This window comes from Chlamydotis macqueenii, chromosome 18 (assembly GCF_036417535.1).
Source record: "Chlamydotis macqueenii isolate bChlMac1 chromosome 18, bChlMac1.mat, whole genome shotgun sequence".
NCBI classification, from domain to species: domain Eukaryota; kingdom Metazoa; phylum Chordata; class Aves; order Otidiformes; family Otididae; genus Chlamydotis; species Chlamydotis macqueenii.
The window spans coordinates 8,024,668-8,042,398 of NC_141573.1; the positions used below are offsets into that span (position 1 = coordinate 8,024,668).

Consider the following 17,731-nt stretch of genomic DNA (forward strand, 5'->3'; position numbering starts at 1 on the left):
CAGCTGCTTTCTTTAATCCTAATTTAAAGTCCTTCTCAATTCCCAGAAAATTTCTGGAACAACTCGTTAAACAAGGCACTTGTGTGCACCTAGAGTACAACAAGGGGATGGACAGCAGCCACCGTGAACTCATCAGGAACAAATGCTGACAAACCAGTCTGATGTCCTGGTATGGCACAATTTTTTAGGCATAAAGTGAAAAGTAATATATGTCATATATGTTGACTTTAGGAAGGTTTTTAACACCAGCTGACCTGACCCTCCCTTAAGAAGATATCACTACATGGTGAGTGCAAAATTAGTGAGGGAATTGTATGGCAAGTGCTAATTATCAGTGGTTATCAAAATAGAAGGACCTATTGAAGGGATTTTTGCAGGGGTCCGTTCTGACACCACATCTTTTTAATTACTTCGGTTAACAGTCTGGATGATTAACACCCATGATTGCCTTATTAAACCTGCAAATTATGCCAGGCTATGATGGACAGCAGAATTCAGTGCTAGACTGACAAATGGGCTGAAACCTGTAGGGCAAAATTCAACAGGGACAACTTCCTTTATAAACAGTGAGCAACAAAAATACAAGTGAGGGAACCATTGGGTGGATGCAGTTTTTCAAAAAAGTCCAAGCTATAATGGAGAGCAAACTGAACACCAACAATGGAAAAGGCAACCACCTGGAGCGTAAGAGCCAGGAGTGTAGCCTCCAAGACAAGCTGAAGTAGTATGTCTAGCTAGGGACACTGCTTCAGAAAACGCAGATCAACAGAAAAAAAAAAGTCAAAGGAGATCAGTGAGGATGCTGGGAGGCACAGAAAATATGAAGAAAAGATGAAAGAATTGAGTTTATGTAATCTGCAGAAGAGAAAGCCAGAGCGAGGAGGGGAAGGGAAACATTACAGTAATCAAGTGCCTGAGAGGTCATTTTAAAGAAGGCCATGGCCCTAGCAAACAGGACAGGATATAAAGGATTTCAGCTCAGACAAAAAAGCTTAAGTTAGGCTTTCAGATAATGTCAGGATAGAAGCGTGCCAGAACAGATTGCTGGAGGATGGCGCAATCTCCATCACCGGATGTCTTTAAGAACACGTTTCACAAACATCCCTCAGGACAGGTACTATTGATTCTCCCAGATTTGCGGGGGGTGGGGGGGGGAAGGATAGACAGTATGATTTTAGCTAATTGTAAGCAAACCACATGCAGGTGGCACAAAGTAGAGGTGGAGCCAGCTGTCAGCTTCTGCTGGTTTTTGCCAGCAGGCACTGGGTTTCTGTATCACAGCCTGCACTCTTAGTTAGGGCAGAAGAGAAGGTTTAAGCAAGAGAATGAAAAGTAAAGGAAAGTTGTTGAACTGGGAGCAGGGAATGTCTTTTATGACCAGACCTGGACTGCTTCCCCCCGCCCCAGGAGTTTAACTCACGGCATTTAAGGTCAGAGCGATTTAATAAGCAGCAGGTGGCTTTGGAGCACTTTGAAACCAAAACTGGAAGAAGCCTTAGGGGAACTCTTCACTCTTTTCCTTGGGAGCTTTTTTTCAGCCAAAGCTTTTACTTTGGTTTCCACCTAAGCTATGTTACTGCTGGTCCTGGCTATATCCTGGGGCCATGAGCCAGACCCTGGCCTGGGGACTTGACTTAACCTCAGACCTGCCTCATTGCAGTAGACTTGTCTGGAGTCAGGCTGAACCTGGTTTACTGCCGTGGGACCTGCCCTGCTTGCCTTGCTTGGGTCTGGGCTCTTGCTGCTGAGGCCACTGCCTGTCTGCTGTGTTATGCTCCACTCCTGCGACTCCTTCCTTGCAGAGCAGCCGTCCTTGGTGCTCCCTGGCATCATATAGGTGAAGAGACAGGGTTGAGATCCCGCTTTGTGCTAGGCAATGAGGTGTCCCATGTGGGACAAGAGGATAAGGGCACACCTTCACCTGGACATGTGTGCTTGTGCTGCTGCATGCCGTGGCGTCTGTGGTCTTTGTTACGGGCTCTATCAGGCAAGGCACTGATATTTACCACCCGTGGTGCCCACAAAAACCACATTCAGGAAGGGCTGTTCTTGTGGGAAGATCTGGGTGCGAGTGCTTCCTGCTCCTCTCCAACCAAAGCAGTGGAGGAGACAGACTATGCAGCTTTGAAAGTCAGTGATGTCCCCAGAGAGAGCAGAGGCCAGGGTGGGATGGCATTGTTGACCTAAACTGAAACCCAGCAAATAGGTTACTGGAATTTTGTCCCGAGTGTGTGAGGAGGTGATGGTGTTCCCCAAGGCAAAGGGAAGCTGCATCCATGACAGGGAGGAAGATGACTTTGTTGGACTAGCAGGAGTTGGCAGGATAGAGCAGAAAGAGGGAGGTGATCAGGACGAACTCTGCCTCCTTCCCCCACCTCCTGACAAACAGGAACTCCACAGAGCATAAGATATTCACTGGAAAGCAGGGTTCAGGCAGAAAACCAGGCTCCTGCTGTGCCCCAGGGACTACTTCTGTAGATCTTGGCCCATCTTCCTGACCCCACATGCAGCTAAGCAGGGAAATCAGAAGACTCTGGGATAGAAGATGCTTTCCCAAGCTCAAAAGACAAGAGGAAAGAAAAATCTTGGCATTAACACAAGGTGAGATAAATAAATATGAGCTGAGCTGGAGGAGAAAGAAGAAAGAAATGGAGGCCAGAAGGGGAGGCAGCTCCTGCCCCAACCCGCATTGCATTTGCACAAGGGATAACGGTTGGCAACTTCTGGAGGCACATCCAGTGCATGTTCAGGATTTGAGGTGTTTGCTCAATCACAGCCTTCATGAGAAGCAGAGAAGCCTGGGCAAAGGAGGAGCCGGGAAAGAGCCTATGTGATGCTGTCTAGCACCCAGGTGCCCAGCTCTTCCCTCAGCGGATCTCAATTCATACAGGTCAGTATTATTTCTGCTACACAGGTCAGGAAACAAGGACTCTTGTTTGAAGGGACTTGCCCAAGTCATGCAGTGGGCTGGAGGGAGAGCCCATGTCCCTGGGGGACCCATTTCACTGCTCTAACTCCTGGCACTTGCTGTCCCTATGACTAAGTTTGGCTGTTAAGTTCGTTGGAGTTAGCGGTAGGATCAGAAACAATGTGCTGGAATGAACAGCAGTGGCTAAGAGAGGAAAGAAAATGTGGAGGAGACTGGTGGTGGCAGAAAGGGGATGATGCCCTGGGTATCATGGAAAACACAGGAGGAAGTTATGCCCCATGGTGGCCAGGGAAGAGGTTTCAGAGAAGACACGAGAAGTTTGCAAGCAGCTGCTTGTGTGGTAGGAAAAGTCATGGGCGAAGATGAGAAATAGGATAAAACTGCTTGGACCGAGTGCCAGCCCTCAAGGAGCCTCCCCAAGCACGAAGATGGGAGACAGAGGGGATCGAGGGGGCTGCCCGGGCAAAACGTGTGGGGCCGCAGCACGGCCCGGGGCTCCCGGGGGAAGCCGTGGCCTAAAGCAGGGCCGAGGGCGACGGGAGCCGGCGATGCCACCTTCCCCTCACCTGAGGGAGCAGGAGCGGAGCGGGGCGGCTGGGGACGGGGACGCCGGGGCAGCGAGCGCAGCGCGGCGGGCAGGGCCGGCCGAGCGCGGCCCCGGGGGGCGGCGGGGGCTTTCCCCCTCCCCTCGGGAGGCAGCGCCCGCTCCCGCCCCGCCGCAGCGGCTGCCGCAGGGCGCCGGGGCTGCGGGCGCCCCGCCTGGGAGGGGTTAAGCGGCGGCCCCAGCTCGGGGGCGGACGGGGCGGCTGCAGCGGCGGCGGCTGCTATACGGCGGCGGGGCTCTAGGTGTCCTGCCTGGGAGGGTCCCTGCTGCATTGCAGCCGCCGCGCTGCTCCCTCTCCGCGCACACAATGGCGACTCCCAGCCCCAGCAGCGGCTCCGGCGCCGGCGGCGGGAGCGGGCCGGGCCCGGGCGGCCCGCAGGCGCACGCCGCCGCCAGCAGCATGCAGGGTAAGCAGCCCCGCACTAGGCCGCGGCCCGGCCGCCGCCACCGCTTCCGGGCCGGGCGGCGCGCACCGCTTTAGGCCTCGGCGGGGCCGGGCCGGGCCCCGGGAGCGCGGTGCCCGCCGCGGGTCTCGCCCTGCCCTGCCCGGTCCGGGCTCTCCCGAGGGCGAACCTCTGATTGGGAAGGGGAGGCGTGGGTGGCTGGCGGCTCCGGCCCCTCTGGGTCCCCCGCGCTCGGCCCCGGGCCGGCCGGGCCACGGCTCTCGGGGACCCCGCCGGGGCGCGGCCGTGCCCGCCGTCCGGAGCGGTGCTGCCCGCGGGAAATCCGCGCTGCGGCCCCTACGAGTCGCTGGGCAGCTCGGCTCGGCCCCGGCAGGCCCTGCTCTGGCCCTGCCTCGCCGCTCCCTGCGGCTGCCGCCTCCCGCCGCGCCCGGCCTCGCTCGGCGGCCCGGCCGCGCCCGGCGGGCTCCCGCGGGGGAAAGGGCGGCTCTGTCCGGCGCCGCGCCCGGGGCTGCCGAGGGGCGCGGAGCCGTGCCTTCGGCGGGGGCTGCGCTGCCCCGGGCGGCGGGAGGGAGCCGCGGGGCGGGACAAAGGCCGGACGGAGGCGGCTCCGGCTTCTTCCAGCCGGGAACGATTTTGCGGCCTCTCCGGGGTGACCCGCGCAGGCCGCGGGCAGCGGCACCCCGGAGGCGGCTCGGGGGGGCCCCGCCGGAGCGGAGCCGGGAGCCCGGCTGTGCGGTTCCTGGCGGGGAGCAGACGGGGGCCGGGCCGGTGTTGCTTCGGCTCTGCCCTGCGCTGCCGCACCCGGCCCTGCTCGGCGGGGAGCCCCCGGGCCCTGTCCCTCCGCGTCCGTTTGTGTCATTTTCTCCTGGTAGATGTTTAAGTAAAAAGGGTTCGGCGGTGAACTTCTGGTGCGGTTTTGGTTTATTCCGATGGAAATTTACAGCGTTACAGCAGGGTCACGTTGCCAGGGTTCCCGCCTGCACTTGTTGATGGTTGAGCAGTCTTGCAAAAACGGTGGATGTTTACTTGTCAGAAAAGGCACCGCGAACACCTTTGGAGTTTTTCCTTTGAAGTTAAACCCCTGAAAAATACTTTCTGCTTGAGCAACGTTTGAGGCTTCATTAGGCTGAGGTGACACAGTGCTGTTTTTTTTTTTTTTTTTCTGTTGGGTTTTTCTTTTTTTAATAGATAGAGGGATGGTAATACTAAAGAAGCTGTTTGCCCTGGTTTAGGAACTGTTTTTTAGTAGAAGAAAAGGTTGTTCTGTCTGTGAGAGAGGTGCAAGAGCTCTCAGAAGATAATGTTTGTCACGGTTGTTTGCTATAGTCTGGGTTCTGTCCTGCTCAGACAGACTGCACTGAGGTATGGGGACCTGCTTGGGCAGAGAACTGGTGGTATAAACTGGAGGGTTTGGTATACTGGGAATAAAAAGGTCAGTTTTTACTGTTTGCAGGTTCCCCCATGTGATGCTCTTGTGTTTGCTAGATGGAGGAGTGGGTAGCTGTTGGGCCCTGGGAAGGTGGCGTTATCCATGTTTGCAACACCTTTCAGAAACCAGCATCCGAAACCTTGTATATTAAGTGCTGAGTGTGGGATCCTGGGTGGACTCTGGAGGAGCAGGTTGCTCTGGCAGTGGTGGTACAGGCAGGTTCCTGGAGCCGGCAAGAAACTCCATTCCAGGAGAACAGCCCTCCACTGGGATCCCTCTGCTGCTGTGTGACCAGCCACCCCACCTGTGCGAAGTTAGGAGTCTGAGGGTGGGATGGGAAGGGGCTTGACGTGTCTGCAGGGGCAGGTCCATCTGCTCTTGGACGTGCACAGTGGCCTTGTCCCCACAGTGCATCCCACTGGCGCTGGCTTCCTTCTGACTTCAGGGCACGCTGAGCTGTCACAAAGCAAACCCACCAAAAAGCGGTGAGTCTGCCGTGGTTGGGGTGTCCAGCGTTTGCTCGCGGTGGGGTCGGGTGAGCACTGTAGGAGGGGAGGTGCAAGAACGCATCGCTGGGTGGGGAGAAAAGTGGGTAAGGCTGCGTCAGTGGTGATTTAATTGGCTTAAATGGTATGGCAAGGTGGAGCAGTGAAGTCATTAAGCTGGAAACAAGTAATTATAGTTTAAAAAAAAAATTTTTGCTCAGTTAATTTTCAGCCAGAAACACACTCTGACCCGGCTTGTGCAACTGCCGCTGTGAGGGAGGTGGTGGGAGCGGGAGAAGGTGGGACAGCTCCTGTGGCTTCAGCCCGCCGCTGAGGGGCCGTGGCAGTGCTTCTCTGAACAGTGATCCATCGCTTTTGGAGACCGTGCCCAGAGGACACGTGCTTGGGCAAGGAGATCTGAGGTGAGAGCCTCTCGCACGGAGTTCCTGTTCCGGTGGGAGGGCTGGTGGTTTCATAAGGGGTAGCTGTTGTTGGGGAGTTTGGCAGGGGCTGTGGGTAGGGAGAAGCCGAGGGATTGTGCAGGGGAGAAGTCTTCATGACAACTGGGGCCCATCATGTTGACGTCTGGAGCTGGGGCAGCAGATCCAGAAGATCTCTACAGGCCGCCCTGTTTCTGTTTTAATTCGGTATCCTACAGTGTTGCTGATGTGCACAGGCCCCTCCAGGTGACAGTGCTGAGATGAAGTGACATGTAGCTGTCCTTGCATTGGGCTAACGGTGCAGCCATGGCCCTCAAGCCTCATGATCAAGCAAGAGGTTGCTTCAGGTCTTCTCATCCTTAGTGTTGTACATGCCCCAGCTTCATGCTCGTATCTTCTCTTGGCAAACAGTGTCAGCTGTTCATGCCCGTGAACCTGGGAGCTTCCTTTCTTCCCAAAAAGTCCCCCTGGCCAGTGAGGCTGATGGTGCCATATTCAAAGCATGGTTGACAGCTCAGAGACAAAGGAGAGCTGGAATTCTAAATGTTGAAAATAGATCTTGTTTTGTAATTTTTGAAATTTTTGTTTGTTATTTACAAACTGAAGTCTGACTGAATGCCAGTGACTGCTGCTGTGGAGAATTGTTGTCCTGCTTAGTGATGTGTAATGTCAAAAGTCCAGGAGCAGTCCTGCATGTTTACTGTCCTGGATATTCTGTGGAGAAAAAAGAGATGCTGTGGGAAGTAGGATATCCCACTTTGACAGTGATTTAAGAAAAAAACAACACCCAGGCTGTAATTTGAGCAATTTTGCATTTCTTTCACTGCCAGAATTAGTAATAGTCTTTACTGCTGACATTGTGTTGAAAATTATCATTTGAAGAATGGTGGTGTGAAATCTAGAAATGTAATTAATTCCAAGGCATAGGAAGAATTTTGATTCTAATTGCAACCTGTGGAGTCACTTGTCCTACCTCCAGTGCCAAGCAAGAGCTGGAACTGCTTATAACTGGCTTTTATGGTTTCAGCTGTTGTGTACGGCGTTTAGGAAGGGTGGAGGCAACTGGGACTTCTCAAAGTACTTGCTGCTTGGTCTGCTCTGGTGTCTTTCAAAAGCAAAGCATACGTACTGTATATCTCAACCATCTACGTGATGGTTGAGATGTGTTAGGTGGGAATTCCCAACCCATTCAGCTGGAATTTGGGATTGTCGGTTCCCTTCACATGTGCAGTCCTGTCTGCTCCCCGGCTGAGGCCTTTGCCCTCTCTACCCCACTCCAGTCATAACCAAAAATCAGAGAAAGTTCATATCTGGTTAGAGTCCTCTGTGGATGTGAGGTGAGGAACCTGGGCTAGGAGGTTGCCAAGGGGTAAATGTCTGAGTGCATCAAGAGACCTTAGAGTTCTGCTCTTGCCCTCAGATGCCATTCAGGACATCAATGACATCCTGGAGCTCTGCCTATGTATGAGGAAGCTCTGCCCTGAGCTTGTCTCTGCCTGCTGGAATAGAGCTTCTGGGAGGCTTTTTGAGAGGTCAGGAGTTGTTCCTGTTTGACAGATGGCAGAGTTGGTGAGCACTGCAATGGCCTTGTCAGTCACTGTGGTCAGATGAATTTGGTGTAAGCGTGTAATCTATGCTGTGTCTTTGGGGTGATCATAGTTACTTCAGACAGTGCTGTCAAAAGCAGAATACTACTTGAAACCATTTGCAGGCATCACTGTGACCAGTATGATCCTCGGGACGGGAATTCGCGAAGAGATGCTGTGACTCCTGTATCCTCCTCCTCTTTGTGTTTGCTGCCTTTGCGAGTGCAAGGAGCGACTGGAGCAGCCCGTGTCCCCAGTGCTGAAGGTGCTCCTGGACCCAGGCTTGGCACGAGGACTGGGAGGACAAGGTGTTGATGCCTTGATGTTGAGATGTTGGATCTGCTGGGGCATGATGTGGGCGCTGTCAAAAGGCTGGCAGGTGGACTTGCCTCTCTGAGCAGAGGAGCATGATGGATGGAGAAAGTAAGAGGAGCCTTGGTAAACGCGGCAGTTTGCTTGGGGAACCTCAAAGAGGACTGGGGAACAGGAAGATCTGGGAAGTGGAGGGGCTGTGAAGCAAAGGGAGCAGCAAGCGAGCAGCAGATTTGGTATGAAGCAGTGTATGAATGGCTAGGTAAAATGAAATGTGATGTGGATAAGAAAGGAAGGAAGATAGAAAAGAACAAGATAAGAGGGTACTGGAGGGGAGAATTAATCCTTGTCCTCAGTAGTTAGTAAAATAAGCATTATCTGTCACTATGTATTAATTACCTTTTCTTATTCTAATGTAGGTAAAGTTTACTGTATCTCTGGCAGGTGTGAGCTGATTGAATAAAATCAGCAGGTGACTGCACTTACTCTTGCCCACAGTGGAATTATAGAACCAGTGTATGTTAACGTACGCCTCTGGTGCAAGCTGACACTGGCAGATTTGTCAGATTGACGGGTGTACGTCTACTTGGATGCGTTTGCATTTATCATGAAAGGTAAATATAGTTGTCTGGTGAGCAAACCAATGTATTTTGGTTCGTGCCTACCAGTTTATTCCTGTATAGTATCTCTGCCAGGATCTGGCTGACCGTAGCTGAGTCTTAGCGTACCTGTGCCTGTAGGGCTGTATTTATACGTAAGCATATGTTTTTTTTGCGTTTCAGCTTTCCATTTTGGTTTACTTATAATCAACTGACATTCTGAATATGTCTGCTTTCCTGGTAAAGGGGCAGCCCAAAACTACTAGTTAGTCTCATCAGATGCTGGGAGGCTTTTTTAGTTATTTATACTGATTTGATGGAGCCGACAGGAATGGAAATCACACTGCTGCCTGTCAAAACGAGGGCCATCCAGTGAGAGAAAGATCAGTTTTGTGAGGAAGCAAAAGAAAGGCAAATGTGTACTTTCCAGGCTTGATTTTGTTGAGGAGTGCTCCAAATTAAATTTATTCACAGTTCTGGCGTGTATGCGGTGAAGCTTTACTTACAGGAGTTTTGTCTAACCACATCAAGCTCTGCATGTATCAAACAAACACAAACACTTGTTAGCATCGTACAGCTGGGACGTGGTTGCTGCCTTTGAAGTCGGATGTCTTCTGTTGGGTTTAGGTTTGATAAGATTTTATGTGAGTTGAAAGAAAAAGTGGAGATCTGCTTCCCAATGGGAGGAATAGCTGCTGTAGCCTGTGGAGGCTGGAAAGAAAAACTGCATGAGAGAAAGAAGCTGCGCTGGGTGTTTGTGTAGTGCTCTGCCCTGCAGGGTAGGAACCAGCAGCAGATGTCCATCCAAGGTTCGCTGAGGTGATATTTATAAAGAATGTACGAAAATCTCTGAATGGATGTGATGCTTCTGGCATCCTCTCAAAGACTGGAGTGCACTGATCTGAACCGACTTTCAAAAGGTGCTGGTTGTGTTCCCAGATCTCATGTACCTTGTTTAAAATGGACTGCATTGTATTCACCAAAAAATAAATGCCTCCTTAGATGTGTATGCTTTTGTGGCCCTTCTGCTGAGTGCTGAGACAACAGCATCCCTCTTGGGGAGGTGGGAATTGCTGCGCTGCAGCAGGGTGAAGAAAACCTGGCTGGTTCTGGCAGTTGAACCTTTTCATCGTGGTTCAGGGATTGTCACTTTAGGGTGTGGGCTCTTCCGTGGGTATTCTGGTCAGGATGGATTATTGTTATTGTACAGTCTGGGCTCCTGCTTTAGAGGGATGAACAAATGTTTTGGGAATTCCTGTGCTGATCCTGGTCATGTATGTTTGGGCTGTAACACCTCTTCTACAATGAGAAACCCAGTCCCTGTAAAGACACCAGTTCAGGAGAATCTGTGTCTTTAAGTCACTCGCTCCAGTGGTTATTGCATTTTTAAGCTGATTTCTTTTTTTAATATCAGTTTATTAGTTTCTGGTTATCGTTTGCTGGTGGAGGAGCCCTCCTCCAGCAGTCTACCCGTGCAGTCACTGTGCTGCTCGGTTGGCCAATGTCTTCAGTACTGCAAATCCTGCACCGTGTTAAGTCAAATCTGCTTTCATTCCCTGCAAAAATGTTTGTCTTCTAGATCCTCGGATTTCTTTTTGTGCTGCAGGCTCATTTGGTGGCAGAAGAGACGTGTGAGCAGTGGGTAAATGATAGTGCAGTGCCTGTTGAGCACTGAAAAATTTCTTCCTTTTAAAAAGATGTGTTGCTATAGCTGGATTAATTAATGTGCGGTAGTTAACTCATGATGAGTCCCTACTGAGAGACACTTCACCTGTCTTTCTTCAGTTCAACTTGTAGATAACTTGAATACTCTGTCTCTGCTAGACTTTGACAGTGGAAGAGCTGATGTATGTTAGTTATCCCTCCGTATGTACACACCTCTCTTTGGGGATGGTGGCACTTCTGTTTGGTGGGTGTCTGAAGCAAAAGCCATGAGGCTTACCCCTCTCAGTAGACAACTGACTTGGATTTTTAGGGTGACTGTTAAAATATAAAAATACTGAATTATCAAAATCAATGGAAAGAAAGTGCTCTAAGTTGTTCTGAGGGTACATAGGGGTTAAGTCATTGTCCATAAAGCATGAAATTGCGAGGAGGATGTGTTTCATCTCCTTCTGGGATGAGGCTGCAGGAAGGATTTGCGCAGACTTGGAGCCTGCTCTGGTTTTTACTTGGAGTTCTTCTGGTTGTCTGAACAAGACAAAGTAATTTTTGCTGTGACTTTGCATCCCATTTTGTATCCTGACGCCACCTCCTTACACCATTGCTGAGTTGTTGGCCAAAGTATCTCTGTTACAAATCTCTCGCTGAGGTTTTCTAGGTGGACTTGTATAAACTGTGTGTAAGATGCCTGGAGAACTTCCACTGCAGGTGGCACAGCGTGTGGCAGCCTCTCAAAGGGGTATTCCTGTGTTAGGAGTTTTGTGTTGACTGCAAGTGCTGGTATGGATATACTCTGCACAAATAGAGCCCCTCTACATCTTCACCTCGTAGGCATCTCCCTTGTTGAGGCTGTGATGGTGCCCTCGCCCTGTGACTGGTCCCAGCTCAGGAGCGAGCTTTCCCCTCCGAGGGCCTGGAGCTCCCCGAGCTGCAGTGCCGGTGAGGGGGTAGGATGGTGGTGCATGGTGATTTGGCACGCTGAGCCTGCGTTCATCCTAACTCTCGTGCCCGCTAATCTAAGCCTAAGCCAATCTCTTGCATCTGGAAGCAGATACCCTCGCAGGCTCAAGTTGACTGCTGACGCTATGTCGGCGTCTCAGGCCAGACAGCCCTCATAGCTGGCGTTGCTGGCAGGGCAGAGGTGTGTGTCCACGGGACAGCCTGATGCTTCTGACTCACCGAGGAGCCTCTCTGCTGCCAGGCTGCCCTGCTGCCAAAATAATTCGTGTGGCCTCCCCAGCTGCCGTCTTTCCTGGGTGTACCGTTTGTGTGGGTGATGGGCTCAATTGGTTCATCTGGCTCCTATTTTTCTGGTTTTTTTTTTTTTGTGTGTGTGTATTTTTGCTTGTCAGGGATCAAGTAAATTTCCACCATTACATTGTGCTGGCAAGCCGCAAGTGTAAGAAATGAGCGCTCTGGTGTGCAGTATGAGTTAGAAGAGCACCATATTGGAGTCATTTAGCTTCCTGCCTGCCTTTAATCCTGGTGGTTTTGCCTCATAGTAACTGTGCCTGACTGGATTGGTCTTTTTTCTGAGACACTTCTTGAAGTTGAAGGAAGGATAGACTGCAAGCGGATTTGCAGTGGGGCAGAGTTGAGCTAATTCATGTGGTTTGAAATGGTAAGCTTGGAGCACCCAGAGGATGGGAGGGGTTCATTTTAAACCAAACGATGTAAAGACCGATAAACTTTGGCAGCCAAAAACATTTGGAAATGACAGTAAGGGAGGGAAGAGAGAATCAAAAACTTGCTCTGCCTCAGTGTTTGAGCCTCAGCTGTGGCAGCAAAGCTTCGTGTTGGTCTGAGCATCTGTGTTCAGGTAACGGTATTGTGGAAAGGCTGCGTTGCTGGCTTCAGTTTTAAACTTTTTCACTCTGTTTTATTTTAAGTTAGGTTAAGCTGTCTCTTATGGGCAGCTGCAATCTTACTGGGGTTCCTTTTGTTTGAGGGGGAGACTTTAGATCTTGAAGCTACCTATGCTGTGCGTTTCTTGGTCTACTTAGGTGGCCATTGCTTCAAGATAAGTTCTACAGTTCATGCAGTTCACATGGTTGGTGGAAAGGTGCAAGCATGACTTTTATCAGGTGTCATAGGTTTATTTAAGTTCTTGTGTGCAGAGTCAGTGAATTTTTGAGAGGCGACCAGACTCTCAGTCAGCAAAGGTCCTCATGGAGATCTCTGCGCTGCCCATTGGATGCCTGCTCCACGCCTGTACAGACTCTGTGCAGGGCATGTGAGATATCATTGGTCTGGATTTGTGTCAGGACCGTCATATGATGCTACAGAGCATCTTCCAAAATGTGTGACCTTGACTCCTCAGGCTGTAACCCTCTGTGCAGGGATCTCTGCTATTGCTATTTGTGAGGAAATACAACATGGTGTTGCCAAGCATCTGCTCCCCGTCTCCCTCCCGGTTCTGCTTTCAAACAAGCTAAGCTGCTGTTCATGTGAGTGCATGCAATAACTTTTTGCTTAGCAGAGTACGGCCCATTAACTTTTCTATGAGCATCAGGGGAGACAGAGAGTATGTATATTGCACAAATTGCGTATTTATTAGCTGCTAAATTGATTTCCTCTTCTGCAAATCGAAGCCTTTGTGTTTGCCCCTTACTGGAGGGAGAGCGAGCCCTCCAGGAAGCAGACGGCTCACACTGATCCTGGAGCGAACAAAGAGTCCAAGCGCCGGGGAATTAGTCTGTGTTTTGAATAATTTATCTGATCTTTCTGAGGTGCTTCAGGAGATGCCGTGTGGTGTAAGGAGGAGAGCTGCTGGGAGCAGACAGAGCTGAGCCGAAAGGGAGACAGTCCTTTTATCAGTTTTTGTCTAGGCTTATTTTTTTCTGTGGACCAAAACAATTTTATGGTTTGCTTTGGACCCGATTTTCTGGAAGCTGTTCTCTGAACTGAATTAGCCATCACTTTCCTTTTGGACCAGGAGCAAAGTGTTTGTACTTTTGAAGAGGTTTGTGGACAGAGATAAAACAGTTTCCTTTAAAAACACACGGCTGTGTTGCTTTGACCTGGGAGGGGATATGGACTAAGATAAAAGCATTGCATTTGGAAATCCCTTCTGGGGAGCGATGGGACCGTGTCTGAGTTTTCCTGTAATGACCAGTTCCCCTCCTGAACAGTGTCAGTTCAGGATCTGGTCTCACGCCAAACACTGGAAACCTTGCCGTACCTTTGATGTCCTCTTCTTTCCTCCTGTCCCACTCAGAAACATGGATGGGCAGAGGATGGGAATGGGGAGCGCGATCAGAACTGCTTTGTAGGGCTGGCCAAGACTGGTGGCCAAGAGCCATGGATGGACATGGGAGTCCTTTCTTCAAATCCTTTCTTCTTTTTGCCATGGGGTAGCAGAAACAGTCAGCATGTGGACACTGGGATGTTTGGATGTCTACTTTTAAAGCTGGTTTCGTTACTGATTTGAGGAAAAGTGGAGGTGGACTCTCTGCTTTCTGATCTGATGTAGCCCAACTGTTGGAACTAGAAGTGTGACTGATGGTATAGGTGTATGCAAGTTTATGCAAAGGAGTTCTGCGTGAGCTTGGACTTCTATTGGAGGAAGAAGGGGTTAGATGTGAAGGTTTGGAGACGTGCCGCATTAGGCAGCGGCTTAGCAGTCGAGTTCTTGCTGCACGAGGGGCACGCATTGTTGAATGCCTGCAGCTGAGCAAATGGGAGAAGGGCCTTCTCTGCAAGCGTGGAAGTGGCAAAGGTTGAGACAGGAGTGGTGGGAGCTGGTGTCTGTGGCCCACGTGTGCCTGTGTGTATGCTCGTGTGGGAAAGCTCGACTGGCTTCCCCATCAGGGATGTGATTTGGGATCTTCTGTCACTTGAACTAGAAATTCCAAGTCTGATTTGTCAGTACGGTTGCTTTTTTTCCTGCCCTACAAAAATAAACTGTAGATGAAGAATGTATGATTGCAGGGTTTATTTCAGCAAAGACATGAAATGTTTCTGGGGCTGGTCATTTGCTTTAATATAGACTGGTCCTAGTCACAGCCGACTTGAACGGGAGCCCGTAACTGAACTGCCAGCAGGGAACCTGCTTCATCACTGGGCTGCCAAAGGTCTGAGCTGCACCCTGGCTTGTGCCAGGGCACTGTGCTGCTCTCACAGCACCTGGGATGCGGTCCAGGAGCCACTTGTCCACGGTGCTATTTCATTTAGTGAACAGAAGCTTTCTGGGAAGGTTTGTGTTGGGTTTCCCTCTCAAATCTGATTAATACTCTGACTTCTTTGGCAGCAAAACTTTGACTGCCCAGCATTCATGTCCTTGGGGTAATCCTGTGCTGATGTGTCCTGAGTCTTTGAGGCCCAAACCAAACACAGCGAATGCTCTGTGGTGATGTTCTGATTGATTGTCCACGCTGTGGAGCAATGCACCAAACTACAAATATAATAATACTGGGGTCGAAATCTTGCTATCCCTTCAGGCATCCCATTCAAGAGATGTGGCTTTAGCAACCAATATTGATTGCTCCATGGCAGCTGAGCTGGTGAAGGTGAAGGTTGAATCGTCTTCATCCAAGCTGGCAGGAGCTGCTACTGCTCTACTGCCCAGCGGGAGCATTGACTCGTGCCAGGAGAACGAGTGACTGCTCAGTCAGTGTTACGTCCAGAGAGGTCCATGGGATGGCTAAGCCGAGTGTCCCTGTTCACCGCGGGTTACAGCGTTCTCTGCGTTTGCAGCAGTCTCACAGCAGTAATGTCTTCCAAATTTCTCCCCATAGTTAAAGTCCATAAGCTGCCACTGTGACGTGCTGGAGGAGAAGGCTGTTCCTCGTGCTTTGGATATTGCAGAAATGGTCATTGTGAACAGAACTTGCAAGTGATCTCGTGAAATAATTTTGAGCAGTGCTTCAGAGGAACGAGGTAACCAGTATATGCTGGAAAAAAAGTTCACTCAGTCCCAAGTACGGCAGTTGTTTTAGACGACTATGAGTTTGATATGCTCTGCTCCGTGTTAGGACTCAAAGAAAGATGAAGACCCTTGGAAATGTCTTTAAAAATAAAATAAAAATAATCACAGACTGGAAATGCAATGAGAGAATTCTTCCTGGTGCTCCCTCTACATGTGCACACACACTGCCAGGATCAGCCGGAGCCCAGCTAATAGCATAGCCCTTCGCTCCCCCCTTAGAGATGCCAGCAAGCTGGATGCCCAAGAAATTCTACCACAAGTTTAATATTTTATCTCCAGTAGCTACCTTTTCCTGCCTCATATGTAAACATATCAAGCTCCTTTTTTAAAAACAATTTACTCTCCAGAATGCAATTTCACATTCGCTGGAGATGTTCTTTCAGTTGCCAGAACACAGTGATTTAATGACAACGGTGTAGCTGTTGGGTTGTCATCTTCAATGGGCATTACTCCCTCCATAACGCCTGTTCCAGGGTGTGACGGTATTCCTGCCCTGACGTGCCTTGGGCTGGGCAAGGAACCAGCCTCTCCACCCTTTCCACAAAACAGATGCACTGTTCACACTGGTGGGAAGTTATTTGCAACGACTTTGGGGTTCACTTTGTCTCTTGAGTTTGCTGGTGGCCTTGCATGGGGCAGAAAACGTGGGCAGCAGGACCAAGCTGATACCTCCAGCTTCCCCCTTCCCCTGGGGTGCCTCCCAGGGCAGCAGCACCAGAGGCGGACCCAAGCTGTGCTGGTGCAGCATTTGATCAGCCGTGAGCAGAGATGAGTGTAGCATGACTGATAAATGAGTGGTGTTAAGCAGCTCTCACCTTCTCAGCAAAAAAAGAGTCCTGCTGTAGTGGAGAAATTGTGGCATCTTAAACCAAAGCATTGCAGGTTGACTTTCTCTGGGTTGAGACTGAAGGCAGACAGGGAGCAGCGCTGGCTCTGGCCATAGGCGGTGCACAGATGGCTGTGCAGGTGGAAAACTTTTATTTGTGGTGCTCTGACACTTTGCAAGAGCCGGGAGGACCCAATGGTGTTTTTGTATGAGACAGATTTAGTATGCAGAACTGGTGCACGAGTTCATTTTTCTGGGAGCTCTGAGGGAGAAAGAGTTAATGGGGATGAGGGCAAGGGAAGAAGATAGCTGGATCTGTGTTGGGGCTACTGGCTGGTATTTTTGCAGCAGTCTTCTGTTACCCAGCGTGAGACTGCGGGGATTAGCCGGGCAGACTCTCAGGCTCCTTCCGTACTGAAGACCCGCCTGCCCTCTGCACAGCAGTAGAGCTTTTTTCTGAAGGACTTTCAAAATCTAGCAGACTTGGGGAATTTTTGTTGAGAAACTCAACAAAATGATGCTTATTTCTTTAGCAGAGAAACTTTGTGTTTGCCCCTAGTTCTGGGACTTAGAAAGAATTAAAAAACTTGTATAACCCCCAAAAGAATCATGTCTGGTGTAGTAGCTTATAATAACATGACAGAAAAAGAAAGTAAGGAGGTGACCTGGACAATAAGGCAAGTCTGTGGAGACAGCAGAGAACATGGTGTTTGCTCTGGAACGAAGTATGGCTGCAGTCCCGTAGAGCCATAATTTGTTGTGCGAACTTAACGTGGCTCATGTTGGTTCTGGGGTGACAGTACTGGTTCAGGTTTAAACATCTTGGAAAAAATCAGAGGGAATACGCATCTCCATTGGCCTGGTCACCGGTGGTGGAGAGGGCCGGGGCTGGTGTGGCTCTGCTGCTGGTTGGGCACCTGCTGCCCGTCCTTGGGTGGGCAGCGTGCTGGAGGGAGACGCCGTTTGCAGGCTCTGCTCCAGGCGCTCAGCGCAGCGTTGTGGGGAGCCCATGGCTGATGTGATGTCAAATCCCCCTTGAGCGATGCCTGCTTTCCCCTGCCCTTAATTTGTCAATTTTAAGGGTAAAATGGTCAGAAATGGCAGCCTGCAGCTTCTCAAGAGTGCAACGGTACTGAATTCCCCGTGCACGGGCAGATCTGGGGATTTACTGCCTGCTAAATTGCTACAAAATGCCAGCTGGGTGGGATTTGGCAATTTGATTTGCGTTTGTTAGAGCTTCTGCTGAATGAAGACCTGACTTCTTATGTCCTTCCACGTGGCATTGAAGGGGATCTCGGCTTACAGGTGAATACTTCAAATTTTTATCTTAAGAGCAGGCAGCGTGGGCGCTGGATCCTCTCGTGGGTCGCTTCTGGTCCGTCTGCTTCATGAAAGGTGAGAGCAGGCTGAGATGTGCGAGACGTTGCCCTCTGGGACTCGGGGAGCTCTGTAGGATTTATCTTTGTTTTCTGTCATTGACTTAGGCTGTGCATCTCTCAGACATCAGTAAGGTGGGAGCTTTATTAGA

The 17,731-nt window shown here is 50.5% G+C and overlaps 1 protein-coding gene across 4 annotated transcripts in view; it reads left to right on the forward strand.

The window, feature by feature from the left end:
• Positions 1-3,716: 3,716 nt before the first annotated feature.
• The window catches only part of MAP2K4 (mitogen-activated protein kinase kinase 4), an 82,177-nt gene continuing 68,162 nt past the window's right edge, over positions 3,717-17,731 (forward strand). Inside the window, exons 1-2 of one of the 4 annotated variants that reach the window (XM_086762184.1) lie at positions 5,741-5,851; positions 6,073-6,273. Coding sequence is in view for 1 of the 4 variants with exons in the window: in XM_086762183.1 (XP_086618309.1) it covers positions 3,841-3,940 (100 nt within the window). In the remaining 3 variants the exon portion in view is untranslated. Of the gene's footprint in view, positions 3,941-5,740; positions 5,852-6,072; positions 6,274-15,184; positions 15,329-17,731 lie in introns of those variants that run through there. The other 3 variants (XM_086762185.1, XM_086762183.1, XM_086762186.1) reach the window with 3 other exon arrangements.